Here is a 22093-nt window from a genome sequence, read left to right as displayed (position 1 = left end):
TACATAAATGATTTGGATGTGAGCATAAGAGGTACAGTTAATAAGTTTGCAGGTGACACCAAAATTGGAGGTGTAGTGGACAGCGAAGAGGGTTACCTCAGATTACAACAGGATCTTGACCAGATGGGCCAATGGGCTGAGAAGTGGCAGATGGAGATTAATTTAGATAAATGTGAGGTGCTGCATTTTGGGAAAGCAAACCGAAGCAGAACTTACACACTTAATGGTAAGGTCCTAGGGAGTGTTGCTGAACAAAGGGACCTCGGAATGCAGGTTCATAGCTCCTGGAAAGTAGAGTCGCAGGTAGATAGGATAGTGAAGAAGGCGTTTGGGATGCTTTCCTTTATTGGTCAGAGTATTGAGTACAGGAGTTGGGAGGTCATGTTGCGGCTGTACAGGACATTGGTTAGGCCACTTTTGGAATATTGCATGCAATTCTGGTCTCCTTCCTATCGGAAAGATGTTGTGAAACTTGAAAGGGTTCAGAAAAATTCTACAAGAATGTTGCCAGGGTTGGAGGATCTGAGCTACACGGAGAGACTGAACAGGCTGGGGCTGTCTTCCCTGGAGCGTCGGAGGCTGAGGGGAGACCTTATAGAGGTTTACAAAATTATGAGGGGCATGGATAGGATAAATAGACAAAGTCTTTTCCCTGGGGTCGGGGAGTCCAGAACTAGAGGGATATGGGCCGGGTGCTGGCAGGTGGGACTAGATTGGGTTGAGATAGCTGGTCGGCATGGACGGGTTGGACCGAAAGGTCTGTTTCCATGCTGTACATCTCTATGACTCTGAGTCTATGTCCCTCGAGGTCACCAATATACTCCAGGCCAATCTGTATACTTACTCAGCATGTGTCCCAGCATGCACACTGACTGGGTTTGCCAGTCTGCTTGTGGGTCCAAGTGGAGTGAGACCTCCTGAATTCAGAGATCCTCAAGCCTAGCTCACTCTCTGATGCCACTTACCTCTGAAGGATGGGCAGTAAGACCAGCCTGTCCACAGCAACACAGATAAGACTTCCAAAAATAATATCCTTACTCACAAATGTCCTTCTGTCATCTTTAAATGTCAGGGGCTACTCCCCTCTCCAAATTCCACCTTACTATTGTTAATAGTCTGCACTCTAGAAATTTAATTTCTCTACCTTGGTCAACTTGTAACCAAGGCACAGTGATGTCAATTAGATCGAACCATTTGTGCCATTATTACACCCATCTTTTTGTGAAGGCTTTGCCTGTTCAGATAATAAGCCTTGATTTTTGTACCTGGCAAAGACTCTTTGCACTTATCTTATTATTTGCCGCTGATGTGTAATAATCATCATTAGAAGGATTGAACTTGCTGTGTTTGCTGACCCATTCTTCCTGCCTTAACCATATCGATACACTGTTGTATGAACCCGACCGGTGAGTGCAGATATTGTAAAACACCCTTCACCTGACAAGCCCCCACCACAACGTTGTTGCTTTTAGACCCTATCCACACCACTAGTTAGACGATTGTTAGAAAACAGGGGAACGCTGACAGCGATCAGGGAAGCGTGATCATCGAAAGTGAGGCATCACTTAACAAAAACCACCGTTTGTGCTCTTCAATAAAAAAAACTTGCTGCTTTGGTGTTCCTGGTGTGTTTGCTCCAATCTCAAGCAGTAATGATGTGTTTGTGTATTGGGGGAAGAAGCTGAAAATGTGTTGCTGGAAAAGCGCAGCAGGTCAGGCAGCATCCAAAGAGCAGGAGAATCGATGTTTCAGTCATGAGCACTTCTTCAGGAACCCTTCTTCAGGGGGAAGAAGTTGAACAATGAAATTGGAGTGAGTGACAAGAAAAAGTGAGACAGAGAGACGAAGCGAGTAGTTAAAAGGACGTTGCTTGATGAATGGGAGTGTGAAGCTGTGAGCAACCTCTGGTGGCTGCAAAAGCCTACTGCACCTGGTATTCCCAGGCGGTCTCCCATCCAAGTACTAACCAGGCCTGAGTCTGCTTAGTTTCCGAGATCAGACGTTTTCAGACTATTATGGCCGTAGGCACTTACACCCTCCATTTATGCTTCCTTAAAGGCACACAGTACAGATACCCATTTATATTACATTCATTTGCTTTCACTTTGATGAGCAGTCAAGTGCTCAGCTTTAACACAACTTGAAATTACTCCACACTTCAACATGATCAGGGCCCACTGACATTAATGTTCACTCTTGATGCACTTTAGAAAATCTTTGAAGAAACACAGAAAATTCAGCAATCAAAATCTCATGAATGCAGTTTGGAACAATTTCAACAAGAAGCTGGAAAGGTGCCTCACAGGTCACAGGCCAAAGGTCATACATGCTCACGTGGATGGAGTGAAAGGCATACCAATAAAAGATGGCTGCCCAGATATCACCAGGATTTGCCATACCATGAGAGTCAAGATTCCATGATACCCCTCCTGCTTTCCCTCCATCCCCCCTCTCCCACACTCCACTGTTGTTTGGGGGAACATGGTAAAATGAAGTATATGCCTCACCCATTGCGGACCCTCTGACCGGTCTGCCATGTTAAGGAGCTGGGATGAAAACAACATCGAGTCATAGAGTCATAGAGATGAATGGCACAAAAACAGACCCTTCGGTCCAACTCGTCCAAGCCGACCAGATATCCCAACCCAATCTAGTCCTTCCAGCCAGCACCTGGCCCATATCCCTCCAAACCCTTCCTATTCATATACCCATCAAAATGCCTTTTAAATGTTGAAATTGTACCAGCCTCCACCAATTCCTCAGGCTGCTCATTCTATACACGTACCACCCTCTGCGTGAAAACATTGCCCCTCAGGTCTCTTTTATATCTTTCCCCTCTCATCCTAAACCTATGCCCTCCCCCACCCCAGGGAAAAGACTTTGTCTATTTACCCTATCTATGCCCCTCATGATTTTATAAACCTCTATAAGGTCACCCCCTCAGCCTCTGACACTCCAGGGAAAATAGCCCCAGTCTATTCAGCCTCTCCCTGTAGCTCAAACCCTCCAACCCTGGCAACATTCTTGTAAATCGTTTCTGAACCCTTTCAAATTTCACAACATCTTTCCGATAGGAAGGAAACATGTTGCATTCGAAGTCTCTCTCATCTTTGGACCTATTGTTGGCAAATAAATGGCCGCAGATCTATCTCATCCCATGCCCTACTGCGACTGGCACACAGCAGGTCAAGCCTGGCAGCATTTCTGAGGTGGATTGGTTTCAGGCATAGGGAAAAGGGAGCAGGGGCTACAGCTCCTTTCGATGTCCCCTGCTGTATTCATCTGCCCCTAACCCTAGCCTGCCACCCTCCTTGCCCACAGTGGCCGATGCACAAACACCCCTGGACAGAGCTTTAGTCCAACCACCACAATGCCCTCTTCCTCGGGCACTAGCTGCAGACCCAGGAGTAGCCACTGCTCATCGCTGGCGCTGCTGTGACTACAGGGCCTCTGACCAATCAGATTGGCCTGCAGCTCTCAGAGACGGGGCATCCTCCCCAGATAGAGGCAAAAGTCTCATCCTGAGCCAGTCATACTGTACTCCCACCATCCCATTCCCTTCTCCCACCCCAACATCTGGAAGAGTACAATGGCAGGGCAGACAGTGTTTGTAATGGGCCAGTTTTTCCCCTGAGGTGGAGCCAGGGAACACAGAATCCTGGAGCAACTCTGTACAACTCCTTTTTTCCATTTCAATTCATCTTTTTCCTGGACAGCTCACCAGTACCTCCCTTACTTCTACTGTCACAAAACCAGTAGGTGGTTTGTCTGACGTCCAATAACTACATGGGCAGAAATTACTTCTTAATAATCACTGTGAAGACTTAAATTTGCATTCACCATCTTAAACAGCGCAGCCTAACTGCCAACTCTATCCCTCTCCCGAGCAATGGCTTCAGATTAGGCCAAGTTGCTTTGAGGCTTCGTTTGAAATTTGACCCTAAATTGAGAGTATGACCTCAGATTTGACCCATTAGTAAGTGTGGGAGAAAAGCAAACCACTTTGCCTTCCCACCACTTGCTCACAGAAACCATGTCTATTTTTAGCCAAAGACAGCCTACCCATAATGCCACTGGCACCTCAACTTGACCACACTCAGCTCAGGAACTAACAGTAAAATGAGACATTACCATAGCAGTTTCCTGACTGAAGGAATACACTACCTAGATGATCTTCTAACTGGTTTTCTACCTCACAATACTATCACCGCTCCTGAAGCCCTGAGGGCATTCCCTGTCTCTCCATGACTTGGAGATGCTGGTGTTGGACTGGGGTGTGCAAAGTTAAAAATCACACAACACCAGGTTATAGTCCAACAGGTTTAATTGGAAGCACTAGCTTTCGGACACCACTCCTTCATCAGGTGGTTGATGAAGGAGCAGTGCTCTGAAAGCTAGTGCTTCGAATTAAACTTGTTGGACTATAACCTGGTGTTGTGTGATTTTTAACCCTGTCTCCCCAGGTACTCAATCCTCTCAAAGCCCACACAGACTAGGTGGCACCAAGATACCTGACAAGAATGAACACTACCCTAGGCAGCCATTGAAGCCAACATGCCAGCCATTAGCACTCCTTTCTGCAGATTAGTTGTTTGGGGAAAAGATAATCGAGGAGAAACCAATTCTGTAAATCAAATTTCAGACCACATGGGGGTAGGGGATGAGTTTCTCACAGTTTAGCAATGATGTCTCAATATTGTCCATGTAGTAATGATTTGATCTATGATCCAGCAGCTGTGTGGGTGTACCTAGGTGTTGTATTGGAATCCTTTCTATCAAGTCTCTAGGTTTCTTAGCCTGGTTTTCACTTGGAAGAGAGGGGAGGGTGACAGACAGAGTGCAGAGGTATCTGAGCGTACTGCCTCGCAAGTCTGTGAAACTGCACTTTAAAAGAAAATCCAAAAGTCTGAAGTAAGAGGTTTTTTTACGATTCAGAGTTCTGCTCCATATTCAAAGTATCCACTTCACTACTCTGAAAGGTAACAAACTTAGATAGCTAACCTGTCTGCCACACAACTTCACTTGACCTTCAAGTTGTATTAAAACTTTCTAGTACATACAGTAATGTAGCAACTTCCATTTTCCACTTTACACTCCAGGAAATGTGATCCCTTACACCAATTAGTATTCAAACCAATTGAAAAGGTAAAGCCAATTCACTATTGCATGCCAAAGTACAACTTATTTACTGTAATAAACAGGAAGTAAGGGAATAGTTCAATTGTCCAGTTCGTGTGGATGACCAGTGCAATCATAAAAGAATGGCAGAAAAATGAGCTGCTTTTAATGGCCCAACTTAGAGCAATAATTCCTGAGGTTCTGCATTTTGGGAAAGCAAATCTTAGCTGGACTTACACACTGAATGGTAAGGTCCGAGGGAGTGTTGCTGAACAAAGAGACCTTGGAGTGCAGGTTCATAATTCCCTGAAAGTGGAGTCGCAGGTAGATAGGATAGTGAAGAAGGCGTTTGGTATGCTTTCCTTTATTGATCAGAGTATTGAGTACAGGAGTTGGGAGGTCAAGTTGCGGCTGTATGGGACATTGGTTAGGCCACTTTTGGAATATTGCATGCAATTCTGGTCTCCTTCCTATCGGAAAGATGTTGTGGAACTTGAAAGGGTTCAGAAAAGATTTACAAGGATTAGATTAGATTAGATTACTTACAGTGTGGAAACAGGCCCTTCGGCCCAACAAGTCCACACCGCCCCGCCGAAGCGTAACCCACCCATACCCCTACATCTACATCTACCCCTTACCTAACACTACGGGCAATTTAGCATAGCCAATTCACCTGACCTGCACATTTTTGGACTGTGGGAGGAAACCGGAGCACCCGGAAGAAACCCACGCAAACACAGGGAGAATGTGCAAACTCCACACAGTCAGTCGCCTGAGGCGGGAATTGAACCCGGGTCTCCGGCGCTGTGAGGCAGCAGTGCTAACCACTGTGCCACCGTGCCGCCCACATCTCCAGGGTTGCCAGGGTTGGAGGATTTGAGCTACAGGGAGAGACTGAACAGGCTGGGGCTGTTTTCCCTGGAGCGTCGGAGGCTGAGGGGTGATCTTATAGAGGTTTATGAGGGGCATTGATAAGATAAATAGACAAAGTCTTTTCCCTGGGGTCGGGGAGTCCAGAACTAGAGGGCATAGGTTTAGGGTAAGAGGGGAAAGATATAAAAGTGACCTAAGGGGCAACTTTTTCACGCAGCCGGTGGTACGTGTATGGAATGAGCAGCAAGAGGAAGTGGTGGTGGCTGGTACGATTGTAACATTTAAGAGGCATTTGGATGGGTATATGAATAGGAAGGGTTTGGAGGGATATGGGCCGGGTGCTGGCAGGTGGGACTAGCTTGGGTTGAGATAGCTGGTCGGCATGGACGGGTTGGACCAAAAGGTCTGTTTCCATGCTGTACATCTTTATGACTCTATAACTCTATGTCCCTCGAGGTCACCCATATACCCCAGGCCAATCTGTATACTTACTCAGCACGTGTCCCAGCATGCTCCAATCTCAAGCAGTAATGATGTGTTTGTGTATTGGGGGAAGAAGTTGAACAATGAAATTGGGCAAGAAAAAGTGAGACAGAGAGACGTTAAAAGGACGTTGCTTGATGAATGGGAGTGTGAGAGTGCGAAGCTGGGAGCAGCCTCTGGTGGCTGCAAAAGCCTACTGCACCTGGTACTCCCAGGCGGTCTCCCATCCAAGTACTAACCAGACCGAAGTGCTTAGCTTCTAAGCTCAGGTGTTTTCAGATGCGTATGGCTATAGGCACCTGTTGCCTGCATTGTTGGCTCCTCATATACACGTGCTTCTGGTCCTCATTATTTTCTGTAGTTTCCAGCATTTAATTGAAGGTGCACATTTATATTGCAGTATTTCTTTTCTCTTGCTCATCACCTTATCCTCCTTCTTTCGGCTCTGACAGACACAACGGGTGGATGCAGCAAGCCTACGTCTTGGATTGGGAACCCTCAATGTGCCAACGGAGAACTGCAATGTGACCTTGTACGCTGAAGCTTTGGTTGAAGTCCAGATCTGGTCACCACAGTCTCTAGGGAGGGTGTGAGTGTCTTTTGAGAGGTAAAATAGGAGATTTACCCAGAACGGTTCCAGGGATTGGGTATCCGAATGGGAAGCGTAGTTTGGAGAAGGTGGTGTTATTCTTTGAGCAAAAAGGATTGAGGGCAGATATGATAAATGGGTCTAAGGTTTAGATCAAGTCAATAAAGAAAATAATTTTTTCCCATTCACTGACGGTGCAAGGACTGAGGGACACAGGTCTAAGGTTTGGGACCAGAGACACGGGGAATGTTTTACTCAGTGAGTGGGCATGGACTGGAGGCTGCTGCAAGTGAAGACACAGCAATGATTTCAAAAGGAAATTGGACACAAATGTGGAGGAAACAAAGTTGCCAGATACTGACTGGAATATTGCGGGGGGATGTGAGTCAGCACAGAGTTGGTGCTGGACTGTAGTAAACACTACATTGGACAAACAGGCAGAACACTAGACACCAGGATACATGAACATCAACTAGCCATAAAAAAGACATGACCCTCTCTCACTAGTATCCTTACAGACAGATAAGGAAGGACACCACTTCAATTGGGACAACACATCCATGCTAGGACAAGCCAAACAAAGACATGCACGAGAATTCCTAGAAGCATGGCATTCCAACTGGAACTCTATCAACAAACACATTGAGTTAGACCCCATCTACCACCCCCTGAGAAAAAGAACAGAAAGTGACTTCACCACAGGAAATGACATCAGCAACCCAAAGAAACCCAAACATATAAATGGAAAGCAGGAATTATTAGCAGTGCTTTGCCTGAGGCCCACTGAAGATGTTACCTACTAGGGTGATGAAACATGGAAATGAACCTTCCAGCTCAGTGAGCAAACCCACATCCAAAACCTCAACCTGAGCTACAAATCTACTCAAAACTCGCTAACAGAGTTGGTGGGCTGAATGGCCTCAGTCTGTGCTGTAAGGATCCTGGGACTATTCTTTAGTCAATTGTTGGTCCTTCCTGGTTTTCTCCACTTGTGCCCCCTCTCAATCTGATACAGTTAAGAACAGAAGTGAGTCAAACAGTCAGGGCAGGCAGAGATAAAGCAGAGAACAAGGTAGGCCTGAGAAATTAAACGGCATTTATTATAATGCAAGGGGTCTAACAGGGAAAGCAGATGAACTCAAGGCATGGTTAGGAATATGGGACTGAGATATCATACCAATTACAGAGACATGGCTCAGGGATGGGCAGGACTGGCAGCTTAATATTCCAGGATACAAATGCTTCAGGAAGGATCGAAAGGAAGGCAAGAGAGGAAGGGGAGTAGTGTTTTTGATAAGGGAAAGCATTACAGCTGTACTGAGGGAGGATATTCCTGGAAATACATCCAGGGAAGTTATTTGGGTGGAACTGAGAAATAAGAAAGGGATGATTGCCTTTTTGGGATAGACCCCCTAATAGACAAAGGGAAATTGAGAAACAAATTTGCAAGGAGATCTCAGTTATCTGTAAGAATAATAGGGTGGTTATGGTAGGGGATTTTAACTTTCCAAACATAGACTGGGATATCCATAGTGTTAAGGGTTTAGATGGAGAGGAATTTGTTAAGTGTGTACAAGAACATTTTCTGATTCAGTACGTGGATGTACCTACCAGAGAAGGTGCAAACCTTGACCTACTCTTGGGAAATAAGGCAGGGCAGGTGACTGAGGTGTCAGTGGGGGAGCACTTTGGGGCCAACGACCATAATTCTATTAGTTTTAAAATAGCGATGAAAAAGGATAGACCAGATCTAAAAGTTGAAGTTCTGAACTGGAGAAAGGCCAATTTTGATGGTATTAGGCAAGAACTTGCAAAAGCTGACTGAGGGCAAATGTTCACAGGTAAAGGGATGGCTGGAAAATAGGAAGCCTTCAGAAATGAGATAACGAGAGTCCAGGGAAAGTATATTCCCATCAGGGTGAAAGGAAAGGCTGGTAGGTATAGGGAATGCTGGATGACTAAACAAATTGAGGGTTGGGTTAAGAAAAAGAAGGAAGCATATGTCAGGTATACACACAATAGATCGAGTGAATCCTTAGAAGAGTATAAAGGCAGTAGAAGTATACTTAAGAGGGAATTCAGGAGGGAAAAAAGGGGACAAAACTAGAGGGCATAGGTTTTGGGTGAGAGGCGAAAGATATAAAAGTGAGCTAAGGGGCAACTTTTTCACGCAGAGGGTGGTACGTGTATGGAATGAGCTGCCAGAGGAAGTGGTGGAGGCTGGTACAGTTGTAACAATTAAATGGCATTTGCTTGGGTATATGAATAGGAAGGGTTTGGAGGGATATGGGCCGAGTGCTGGCAGGTGGGACTAGATTGCGTTGGGATATCTGGTCGGCATGGACAGGTTGGACCGAAGGGTCTGTTTCCATGCTGTACATCTCTATGACTCTGCTGCGGTGCCCATCTCTTTGTGTCAGTTGAACCCTTCCTTAATTTCTCTCCTGCTCTCTCCCTCTCGATCTCATCCTGTACAGCAGGAGAATGCAGAAACAACTTGCCAACTGAGTGCAAAAGTGAGACAGTGAGACGAAGCGAGTAGTTAAAAGGACGTTGCTTGATGAATGGGAGTGTGTGAGTGCGAAGCTGTGAGCAGCCTCTAGTGGCTGCAAAAGCCTACTGCACCTGGTATTCCCAACCAAGCCTGAGACTGCTTCGTTTCTGAACTCCCCAAGTGTTTTCAGACTAGTATGGCCACAGGCACTTATAACCTACAGTTCTGGTTCCATATAGACACATGCTTCTGGTCCTCATTCTCCTCTGTGCTTTATAGCATTTAACTGAAGGTGCACATTTATATCGCAGTATTTCTTTCCTCTTGCCCACCAACCTTTTCTCTTTCTTTCTTTCTGCTCTGACAGACGCACACTGCAACTCTTACCTTCCCCACAAGATCACACAACATCACAAGTCAGACAGGAGGAGGCCACTCAACACAATCAATGTTCAGCCCAATCTGGTCTTAACTCCATTTTCCTGCCAGCCCCACATTCCCAAAGATCCTTCACCCCTGTCAATGAACAATTTGTCCAAATAGGTCAGGGGTTAAATCACAAAGAAGGGGCCACGGGTTTCAGCATTTGTCACTGTCTCACATACAACTTCCAAACTCCCTTTGTCGCACTAGATGTTAACTCCCTCCCTCCCTCCCTCCCTCACACCAATATCTGGTCCCTGATCACTAACATTGCCCACTCTCGGGGAACAGCCTTTTCTCCCAGGCACTGTGGCCAACTCTGCTCACAGACCATCCTGGAGCCTTTTTCCGTGAAATCACATGGTTTCTGAACATGTGATTCCTTGTCTGTTTACAAACAACTTTTACAAACACCACAACCTTGTTTCCATGTGCTGTCATTCCTCCCCACCTTCCAGCCAGGTCACCATTTCAGCCTCAAGATCATAACATTACCCAGCAAATTGCACCTGCAACCCATCCACCCTCTCTTAGCACAGCTCACACTAACTCACACACGTGTACACACTCACCAACTTACACACAATGGGCAGCTTTCCCTTGCTGCTCCATCGAGATGCTGTTTATGGGCAGGTGAAGATGGGCACCACCTTATGGAAACTGAAAAGATGATGGTCAATAAATGAGAGGGTGGCTCAGCACTGGAGAAGGGGGTGGTTCCATTTGAGTCAGGAGCAAGTTAAAAGGGACTTTGAGGAATACAGCAGTGGGCGGCAGAGTGGTTAGCACGACTGCCTCAAAGTGCCAGAGACCTGGGTTCAATTCCCGCCTCAGGCGACTGACTGACTGTGTGGAGTTTGCCATGTTTTCCCCATGTATGTGCGGGTTTGCTCCCACAGTCCAAAGATGTGCAGGTCAGGTGAATTGGCCACGCTAAATTGCCCGTAGTCTTAGGTTAAGAGTAAATGTAGGGAGATGGGTGGGTTGCAGGTCGGTGTGGACTCGTTGGGCCGAAGGGCCTGTTTCCACACTGTAATGTAATCTAACCTAATCTAAAAATACAAACACAGTGAATAAGGTTAGTGAGTTACAAGGAGAAATAGCTGTGTGGGAATGTGATGTAGAAACTTGGCTTGAATATGGGATTTAGATTGAAATGTAATCAAGTATAAAATGTCCTTTTTGGCTTGCTGTGAGGCTCCTGAGTGCTACAATGAGGCACTCACACTGCAGGCAGCCATCTTGGAGGTTTGAATAATAACAATAGGATGAATAGGCTGGGACGTTTTTTCCCTGAAGCATCAAAACTGAAGGGTGACCTTACACAGATTTAAATCCTGAGGGACATGCATAAAGTGAATAGCCAAGATCTTTTTCTCTGGGTAGTGGACCCCAAACTAGAGGGCGTAGGTTTTAGGTGAGAGATAAAAGATTTAATTGGGACCAGAGGGCCACTTTTTCACACAGAGGGTGGTGCGTATATGGAACGAGCTGCCAGAGGAAGAAGTAAAGGCAGGTACAGTCACATGATTTAAAAGGTAGGTACATGGATAGGGAAGGTTTAAATGAGCCAAATGCAGGCAAATGGAAAGAGTTCTGTTTAGGATATCTTGTCATCCTGGACAATTTGGACCAAAGGGTCTATATGACACGATGACGCCAATCCATTCTGACTAGAATGCTGTCTGCTGATCACAGAGCATGGTGTCAGAAGTGAAGCTGGCATTGAGTATTGACGCTCTGGAAAAAATACATAGCTACTGACAGAGAGACACAGGGATGTTGCGAGTTGTGGAAGTTGCAACAGGCAACTGAAACAAACTGAAATGGAACAAAGAAACAGCCCACAGCTGAAATATTGCATGAGACAGAATGGCTCCAGCTTTTCCCCGCTCAGTTCCATGGCTACGTGAAGCAAACTGACAGCCTCCCCATGCTGAACGGCACAATGATAAACGAACAACTGATCAACTTAACCAACCAGAGGAGGCCACACACTGCTATACTCTTGTCACTATTGGAAAGACACCATTTCAAACTGTAATCACCATAAACTTCTCTGACAAACAGAAAACAAAGACTGGGGAAATTTCAAAAGCCTTGAAGTCACCCTTTGATACCCGGGCGAATGTAACATATCAATGATACAAGTTCAATAAATGGTGGAAAAGAGTCCACTGATCATTATATGACCACGACAACTAAGACTGCAGAATCCTATGAATTTGTGGAATTAAAAGATGATTTTATTAAAGACGTAGGACGCGTAATTCCCTCCTATCAACATCCTGGGGTGTTGCCATTGACCGGAAACAGAACTGGACTAGCCATATAAATATTGTGTTGACGAAAGCAGGTCAGAGACGAGGAATACCACAGTGAGTAGCTTATCTCATGACTTCCCAGAGCCTGTCCACCATCTACAAGGTACAAGTCAGGTGTGTGATGGAATACTCCCCACTTGCCTGGATGAGTACAGCTCCAACAACACTCAAGAAGCTAGACACAATCCAGGACAAAGCAATCCCCACTTGATTAGCACCACATCCACAATCAACCACTCCCTGCACCACCAACACTCAGTAGCAGCAGTGTGTACTATCTATAAGATGCACTGCAGAAATTCACCAAAGATTCTCAGACAGTGCCTTCCAAACCCACGACCACTTCCATCGAGAAGGACAAGGGCTACAGATACATGGGACCACCACTGCCTGCAAGCTCCCCTCCAAGCTTGGAAATATATCACCATTTCCTCAATGTCATTGGGTCAAAATCCTGGGATTTGTTTTCCCTAATGGCATTGTGGGACCACCTACAGCAGGTGGACTGCAGCGGTTCAAGAAGGCAATTCACCACCACCACCTTCTTAAGGGCAACTAGGGACAGGCAATAAATGCTGGTCCAGCCAGTGATGTCCCACAAGAGATTACATCATAGTGTAAGGCCCGGTCCGTTCTGACATGAATACCTACCAGTTCCTGCTGGTAACACCACTGAATGTCAGGGATGGGGTGGTTAGGTTGTCTCTTATTGGAGATGATCACTTCCTGGCATTCATCTGGTGCCAGTGTAATTTGCCACTTGTCAGGCCAAGTCTGGATACTGTCCAGATCCTCTTGTATTTGAGTATGCATTGCTTCAGTATGTGAGGAATCATGAAATATAGTTCACGACCAAAGGCCATAACAGTTGTAAAGAGGAGGACAGAATGCAATACAATGAGGGACATCATGCAAAGGAGCACAAGGTACCTCCAGGATAGGCACAGCAGAGCTCTCACTGCATTTTACACACGTACATGGATTCAAGGAAACACAGATAACCAACGGAGAGAATTGAGCTAAAGATTCTGATGAATTAACCTACTCCACACAGCAGATTACTTCGGTCAGGTCAATAGGTGGCACCTGTTAGAATGATGACTGCAGATGGAGAACATCAGAGAGACATGGGTGTGTCATTCAACATAATGACCTTCACAGACCGGTCCGAATTGGCACAACATGGTGACCCAAAAATGAAGTCCGTGAGAGGAAGGTTAAGGCTGTATTGATGGCACCATACCCATTCGGAGAGAGCAGACTATCAGACAATAGCAAACATGGAGCTGGAGTTCCACACCATTGGCAGCACACAAAAATACTCAGCTCAGCTGGAGAAAGTCGACATCTTGTCTAGCCTATTCTTAATTTCTCTTCCTTCTCCCTGTCAGTTTCATCCTGTACAGCAGGAGAATGCAGAAAGAAATTACCAACTGAGTGCAAAAGTGAGACAGTGAGACGGAGTGAATAGTTAAAAGGACGTTGCTTGATGAATGGGAGTGTGAGAGTGCGAAGCTGTGAGCAACCTCTGGTGGCTGCAAAAGCCTACTGCACCTGGTATTCCCAGGCGGTCTCCCATCCAAGTACTAACCAGGCCTGAGTCTGCTTAGCTTCCGAGATCAGACGAGATCGGGCGTTTTCAGACTAGTATGGCCGTAGGCACTTACACCCTCCATTTATGCTTCCTTAAAGGCACACAGTACAGATACCCATTTATATTACATTCATTTGCTTTCACTTTGATGAGCAGTCAAGTGCTCAGCTTTAACACAACTTGAAATTACTCCACACTTCAACCTGATCAGGGCCCACTGACATTAATGTTCACTCTTGATGCACTTTAGAAAATCTTTGAAGAAACAGAACTACCAGAGGATGTGGTGGAGGTTGGTACAACTGCAACATTTAAAAGGCATTTGGATGGGTATATGAATAGGAAGGGTTTGGAGGGATATGGGCCAGGTGCTGGCAGGTGGGACTAGATTGTGTTGGGATATCTGGTCGGCATGGACGGGTTGGACCGAAGGGTCTGTTTCCATCCTGTACATCTCTATGACTCTATACGTAGAGCATAGAACATCGAACAATACGGCACAGAACAGGACCTTCGGCCCACGATGTTGTGACGAACATTTGTCCTAGCTTAAGCACCTATCCATGTAGCTATCCAATTGCCGCTTAAAGGTCACCAATGATTCTGACTCTGCCACTCCCACAGGCAGCGCATTCCATACCCTCACCACTCTTTGGGTAAAGAACCCCAGAACCCCTGACATCTCCCCTATACCTTCCACCCTTCACCTTAAATTTATGTCCCCTTGTGACACTCTGTTGTACCCGGGGAAAAAGTCTCTGACTGTCTACTCTATCTATTCCCCTGATCATCTTATAAACCTCGATCAAGTCACCCCTCATCCTTCGCCGTTCCAATGAGAAAAGGCCTAGCACTCTCAACCTATCCTCGTACGATCTATTCTCCATTCCAGGCAACATCCTGGTAAATCTCCTCTGCACCCTCTCCAAAGCTTTCACATCTTTCCTAAAGTGAGGCGACCAGAACTGCACACAGTACTCCAAATGTGGCCTTACCAAGGTCTATGACTACTGTTACAATTGTTAACTGATAGATACTGCCGGACAAGCAATTGTTTTGTATTAACTGTAATCGAAACTGCATTATCTTCTAATTAACATTACACTGCTGTACCCCTATAAAACTGACTGGACATACTGCTTGGGGAGGAGAATCCTTGACTTAACTGGGCAAAGTGTCTGTTTTGTATCAGTCCAGTCAATTTCTCCTCGCCACAATATGGTGAGAAATAAACCAGTGTTGGTCAATTTCACAAGATCAGTGTGTGGCCTTTATTTGTAATTGGCCAATTCTCCAACAGCAAGAGTATTTAATTTTATGTCTGTATCAGTGGGTCAACTTCCCGCTGCCTCAGCTCATCTGCTGCTCAGACTTTATTAATAAACCCTTTATTAATAATTACAGCTTTTGCCGAGACAGGATTCAGGGTGACCTGATAGAATGCTTCATAATCCTGATCATCTCTAACAAAGTGAATTGTGCAAGGTTGTTTCCGTTAAGCCAATATAGTACGTGCTCAGATTTAAGACAATCGTAAAAACTAGACAGGAGAATAGTGTCATACAGCGCAGAAACAAACCCGTCAGCCCAATTTGAGGATGCCAGCCAGATATCCTAAATTAATTTTGTCCCATTGCCAGCAATTGATCTATATTACTCTAAATCCTTCCTCTTCACATACCCATCTAGATGCCTTGTAAATGTTGTTATTGTACCAGTCTCCACCACTTCCTCTGCCAAATCATTCCATTCATGGACCATCCTCTGCACGAAGACACTGCCCCATACATACTTTTAAAATCTTTTCCCCCTCACCTTAAACCCATGCCTTTTAAGTTTTGAACTTCCGCCACTCTAGGGGTAAAGACATTGTCTATTCATCCTATCCATGCCACTCATGATTTTATAAACCTCTATAAGGTCTCCCCTCAGCCTCCAACGCTCCAGTGGAAACAACTCCAGCCTATTCAGCCTCTCCCTATACCTCAAACCCTCTAATCCTGGCAACATCTTTGTAAATCTTTTCTGAACCCTGTCAAGTTTGACAACATCTTTCCTATAGAAGGGGGAGACCAGAATTGAGTGCAGTATTCCAAAAGTGGCCTAACCAATGTCCTGTACAGGTGCAACATGACCTCCCAACTCCTGTACTCAATACTCTGACCAATAAAGGAAAGCATACCAAACGCCTTCTTCACTATCCTATCTACCCACACCTCTACTTTCAAGGAGCTATGAACCTGCGCTCCAAGGTCTCTTTGTTCAGCAATACTCCCCAGGACTTTACTGTTAAGTGTATTAGTCCTGCCCTGATTTGCCTTTCCAAAATGCAGCACCTCACATTTATCTAAATTAAACTTCATCTGCCATTCCTCAGCCCAGCGGCCTGTCTGATCAAGGTTCAGTTGTACTCTTCACTGTCCACTGAACCTCCAATTCTGATATCATCTGCAAACTTACTAACCATTCCTCATATGTTCACATCCAAATCATTTCTATAAATGAGAAAAAGCAGTGGACCCAGTACCGATTCTCCCAACACCTCGCTGGCTACAAAGGGTTTTTTTTCCCCAGAAAGGTGCCAAACTGTTGAATTCTCTGCTGGAAGCTGATGACACAGAGTGAATGTGCACTTGTTCAAAGAATATGCTTAAGAATGAAAGAGTCTGGGGAGAGATGGTGAGTGGGATTCAAAAGAACATTAAAGGAGAGGAGGTTAAAAGTAGAGGAGCTTTGAGAAGACAGTGGTGAGCAGGACTGGGCATTGGATTAAGCGATTGATGCGGAGAGAAGTACAAGCTAAACCTGAAAGGGGTGGAATGGCCAGAATGTGCTGGAACATTCTGTGATTTCATGCTTGGGACAGGCAGATTCCCAGCCACACCAGCAACCTGCAGTTGTGTAGCGCTTCTTGCAATGTTTAAAAATAAAATGCTGCACCCCCCCCCCGCCACACCGCCACACCGCCACACCACGAATACACGAAGAACCTACTTTGTGAACAGGTATTTGACATCTTGCAGCCAGGAGGTCCTGGATTCGGGCGAGTCTGTGCGCTGTTCGGAGGCTCCTCGTGGAGGGTTCGGAACGAAGAGAATGAGCAAGATGAGAACAACGAGTCCTACACACGGGGTCACCTGGGGAAGGGAGCAAATCAAATGTACTGCCCATTTAAATATTTCAAACCAATTCGGAAATCAGTGTCAACGGTTGTTTTTTCAAATCTACAATTACAGATACAGCAGGATATTTCCGTGAGGATGATTTAAACCTAGAGTGATGCCTAGTGGACAACAATCCCAGAATGTATGCACAAGAATTTTGTCTCATGTTTCTGGCTCAGCTCGCCCCAGACTCGAGATGGAGCAGGATCAGCATTGTTGTTTGGGTAACGTGCAGTTGCTCCCACAAATCTAAAGCAGAACCGAACACCTGATTCACTCGGTGTTCCTCATTCCTGTTTTGTTCGTCTCACTGAGGAGAAGACAGTGTACGAGGCTACATTCAGACAACATATAGAATGCTTTCACATGAACATATTCATAGGTACCTGTTCCCTTTGACATATCCCGACTGTGCCTGCACCAAGTCAGACCCCAGCTCAGTGTTAACCAGCTTGTTGTGAGACTTGGAAGCACTGTATATTGTCGAAGTCTGACACAATGTCTACCCTCTCCCTCAATGTTGGGGTGTCCTTGCAGCCAATAGTTCACATAAGGAGTGGTTTTGTTATTTAGTACAACCCTACATCACACAGTTGGGCACTCCCAATTAGAGGGAATAAAGGGTCCACTTCCTCAAGATTGTGCTGACAATAAAGCAAAATGGCCAACAGCAAATCAACAGCTTATATTCTTGGTCTAATTCTGCTGCAGAGAATACTTACAGAGAGAAGAGAAGCACTAATGTTATCTGTGAAACTATTCATTGTGGCTTAATCTTACCACCGAACTATGGTAGAAAGAGGGCAAGATCATGTGACATTGCATCATTTCCTGTACATGACTTTATTAGCATATCACAGCCTGAATTATAACTTTATACAAGATGTTATATCTCTCTCAATTTCTACATTTGATATTAGTGGAATTGACAATAGAGGGAAATAGGATAAAGCCTGCCAATTCACATCGGCAAGTACAGGGATTGGGGATGCCATGTTACAGCTGAACAACGTAAGGCCATGTTTGGAATACTGCGTACAATTCTGGTCCTCCTGCTATACAGCGTTATTAAACTGGAAAGGGAGCAAAAAGGTTTACAAGGATGTCACTGAGACTGGAAGGTTTGAGTTATGAGGAGAGGCTGAATAGGCTGAGAGGTGACATTATAGAGGTTTATAAAATCATGAGGGGTATGAATAGGGTGAATAGACAAAGTCTTTACCCCAGGGCAGAGAAGTCCAAAACTAGAGAGCATAGGTTTAAGGTAAGGGGAAACATTGAAGTAGCTGATAGAAACAGAAACTGGGAACAGACCATTCAGCCCTTCAAGCCTGCTCTGCCATTCCATACTATCATGGACAATCGGCTTCTGCAATGCCATATTCCAGCATCTTCCCCTCAGTCCTTGATGCCTTTTAAAATCTAAAAGTTAATCTCTTTTTTGAATATACTCAGTGGCTTGGCCTCCACTATCCTCTCAGTGAAGAAATGTTTTCTCATCTCAGCCCCAAATCGTAGAATCCCTTCAATGTGGGAGCAGGCCATTTGGCCCATCGATTCCACACTGATGCTGTGAAGAGCATCCCACCCAGACACACCTCCCCATCCTATTCCCTGCATTTCCCATGGCCAATCCTATAGCCTGCTTATCTTTAGACACTGCGCAATTTATCATGGCTAATCCACCTAATCTACACATCTTTGAACTGCGGAAGGAAACCCATGCAGACCTAGGGAGAACGTACAAACTCCACACAAACATTCACCCGAGACTGGAATCAAACCCAGGTTCCTGGTGCTGCAAGGCAACAGTGCTAGCCACTGAGCCACCATGGTCTACCCCATAACCTGAGACTGTGACCCCTGGTTCTCGACACCCCAACCAGGGAAAACACCCTCCCTGCATTTAGTCTGCCTAGCCCTGTTAGAATTTTACATGTTTCAATCAGACTCTCTCTCCTCCTCCTAAACTCTAATGAATGCAGGCCTAGTCCAACCAATCTCTCCTGCCAGTCCTGCCATCCCCGGTATCAACCTAGTGAATCTCCACTGCACTCCCTCTACGGCCAGTATATCCTTCTTTGGGTATGGAGACCACAAATACTCCAGATGTGGTCCCACCGAGGCCCTGGATAGCGAGAATGGTGGAGCAGGCCCGATGGTCTGAATGGTCTCCTCCTGCTCCTACATTCCCATTTTAGCCCTATGGACAAAATCAACTTTAATCCATTGAGTTTCCACTTCAATATTCCTGTGCTCCCTGAACGGTCTCTGCACTTGAGCGATGGATCTGATTCAGGATTCCCCTTTCTTGGAGGCAATTTGTTGAGTTTACTGTGAGTAAAGGCCGAACTCCTGTAAGGATTATACCATGTCAGTAACCATTGATTACAAATTTGGTCTTACCCTCATTGACCAGTGCCAGTCCCCGGATAGTTTCATTACACCGGATCCAAGTATATAACCCAGACCACTGCAACAGAACAAATAAAACACAGTTTCGCGCTGTATTATCTCAATATTTCAACTCAACAAAGTTCATTCAGTACTACTGACCTGTAGTGATTGTAACAAGGTCAGCTAGGTCAGTCACGTAGAATGAGTTCCTTGGTCCAATCAGGGAGCCCTGGCTGACAGAGAGAAACCGGAGTATTCCCCACCCAACCCCCACTCTCCTCTCCCACCATCCTACCTTCACTTTTTCACAAAAGCATTGCCTTTGAGGCTTTGTCTGTTAATGTTTCGCTAGCCACGTGGGCGGTTTCCTGGTTGCAGAGAATATAGAATAAAGTATTCGCGCAACGGTGGCTCTTTTTACTGTGTAACTACACATACACGCACAGCCACTGGTGATTTGTGGAAAATATTTTTAAAAAACAAACAGGAGTGTCAGAGAGGGTCCTCACTCTCGGGGCTGGCTCTAAGAAAAAAGACAAAGAGAAACTAAATGGTGCGTCAGGGGTTCTGTTCCCTCTCTGAGCGGGCAGGGTCAGCGGCGTGTATTTTGCACATGTAGGTGAAGGGCGTCTTGGTGACAGGACTTCGTAAAGTGATTTCAGACCTTTGTCTGACCCAATTCTGCCACCTGACTCCTCCCAGCTTACATCAGTTATTTCAACGGCAAAGTGCTGGACTCCACCTGAATCTGAGCTCATTAACAAATATGTTTTTTTTTCTTTGAATGTTTACGACGCTCACAAATATAGCCTCTTGGTCAATGATGCCAGTCATGATAACCATCACCGTTACCCTCAGTCTCTTAAAGTCACTGACTGGGGAGAGCATTGAATCGGGTGGCATAGTGGCTCAGTGGTTATCACTGCTGCCTCAGCAGCATCACGGTCCCAGGTTCGATTCCAGCCTTGGGTGAATGTCTGTGTGGAGTTTGCACATTCTCCCTGTGTCTGTGCAGGTTTGCTCTGGTTTCCTCCCACAGTCCAAAAAAATGTGTAGGTTAGGGGAATTGGTCATGCTAAATTGCCCATAGGGCTCATGGATGTCTAGGTTAGGCGTATCATTCAGGGGAAATGGGTCTGGGTGGGTTACTCTTCGGAGGGTTGGTGTGGACTTGTTGGGCCTGTTTCCTGACTGTAGGGATTCTATGAAAACATCATCAACCAATGCAGCTAATTCTAATTAAAGGACTTAAACATATCTCACTGCTTGTTGGAAATAGATTCACAGTCCTATATATCCACCAAGATCCCACCTCTTCAACGGTAGACCAGTGATGCCTACATTTTATCTATGGAATGATCTTACAGAGGTTTATAAAATCATAAGGGGCAAAGATAAGGTGAATAGCCAAGGTCTTTTCCCCAGGATTGGGGGAGTCCAAAATGAGAGAGTATAGGTTTAAGGTCAAAGGGGGAAAAATTTAACAGGAGCCCCAGGGGCAACCTTTTAACACAGGGTGGTGCGTATAAGGAACGAGTTGCCTGAGGAAGTAATAGAGACGAGTACAATGGCAACATTTAAAGGACATTTGGACAGGTGCATGCATAGGCAAGGTTAAGAGGGATATGAGTCAAAACGTGGGGGTCTAGAAAAGCACAGCAGGTCAGGCAGCATCCGAGGAGTAGGAGAGTCAACGTATCGGGTATAAGCTCTCCGTCAGGAATGTGGGGTTCTTCCTCCAGTCGTCGGGTGGCTTGGATTTGGCAGTGGAGGAATCCCAGGACTGGCAAGTTCTTGGCGGAGTAGAAGACGACTAGAGGAAGAATGCCTCAGCTCCCGCATTGGGACCCTTCAACCATATAGCATCAACATTGACTTCACTAATTTCCAAATCTTCCCTCCCCCCCCCATCTTATCCCAGATCCAACCCTCCAACTTAGCACTGCCCTCCTAACCTGTCCTACCTGTCCATTTTCCTTCGCACCTACCCATTCTGCCCTCCCTTCCAACCTATCACCATCACCCCCCACTGCATCTACTTATTGCCTTCCCAGCTACTTTCCCCCACCATTAGCCCCACCCTCCAATTTATCTCTCATCCCCCTACCCCCAAAGCATTCCTGAAGGGCTCTTGGCCAAAACATCAATTCTCCTGCTCCTTGGATGCTGCCTGACTTGCTGTGCTTTTCCAGGACTGCATCTGCAGTCCTCACTCTCTCTTTATAGGCATATGGACCAAACGAAGGTAAATGGGACTAATTCAGTTCAAGAAACGCAAATAGCATGGGTGGGTTGGGCTGAAGGACCTGGTTCTATCCTGTATGACTATTTTTGGTTGACACCATTTTATGGAATGAATCATAGCTACATGTTTTGTTGAAAATTAACCTCTACGAAAACTATGATAAACCAGAAATTGTTTCAGATCTCCAGAGTCTGCTGTTCTTTATTTTACATTTGTATGTAAATCCTTCCATCTGCTTATTTTGTTTAAATCTGTAAAACGTTTGAGATGGAGAAAAAGTGCTTGAACTACGAGGAGATTTTCTATTTGGCTGTGTCTCAATACTGAGCTGACATCCATCAGGGATACTCACTGGTTGGGAATGTCCCCATTGTCAAAGAGATTGTCAC

At 45.6% G+C, this 22093-nt stretch overlaps 1 protein-coding gene, 1 non-coding gene and 1 pseudogene across 3 annotated transcripts in view; all 3 read right to left on the bottom strand.

The window, feature by feature from the left end:
• LOC140491317 (protein spinster homolog 3-like) overlaps window positions 1–22093 on the bottom strand; it is a 137572-nt gene that overhangs the window by 79495 nt on the left and 35984 nt on the right. For both annotated transcript variants that reach the window (XM_072589329.1, XM_072589330.1), the window contains exons 5-6: window positions 19469–19535; window positions 16893–17035 (exon numbers count right to left, since the gene is read on the bottom strand). In XM_072589329.1, the coding sequence (XP_072445430.1) occupies window positions 16893–17035; window positions 19469–19535 (210 nt within the window). The remainder of the gene's footprint in view (window positions 1–16892; window positions 17036–19468; window positions 19536–22093) is intronic.
• Window positions 1919–2027, bottom strand: LOC140491685 (5S ribosomal RNA; annotated as a pseudogene).
• LOC140491732 (5S ribosomal RNA) lies at window positions 13847–13965 on the bottom strand. Its single transcript, XR_011963403.1, has one exon. It is a non-coding gene; the product is annotated as a 5S ribosomal RNA (ribosomal RNA).

This window comes from Chiloscyllium punctatum, chromosome 19 (genome assembly GCF_047496795.1).
Source record: "Chiloscyllium punctatum isolate Juve2018m chromosome 19, sChiPun1.3, whole genome shotgun sequence".
Taxonomy (NCBI): domain Eukaryota; kingdom Metazoa; phylum Chordata; class Chondrichthyes; order Orectolobiformes; family Hemiscylliidae; genus Chiloscyllium; species Chiloscyllium punctatum.
Note: the sequence above shows the minus strand (reverse complement) of the source record. Positions and strands in the feature narration are given on the sequence as shown.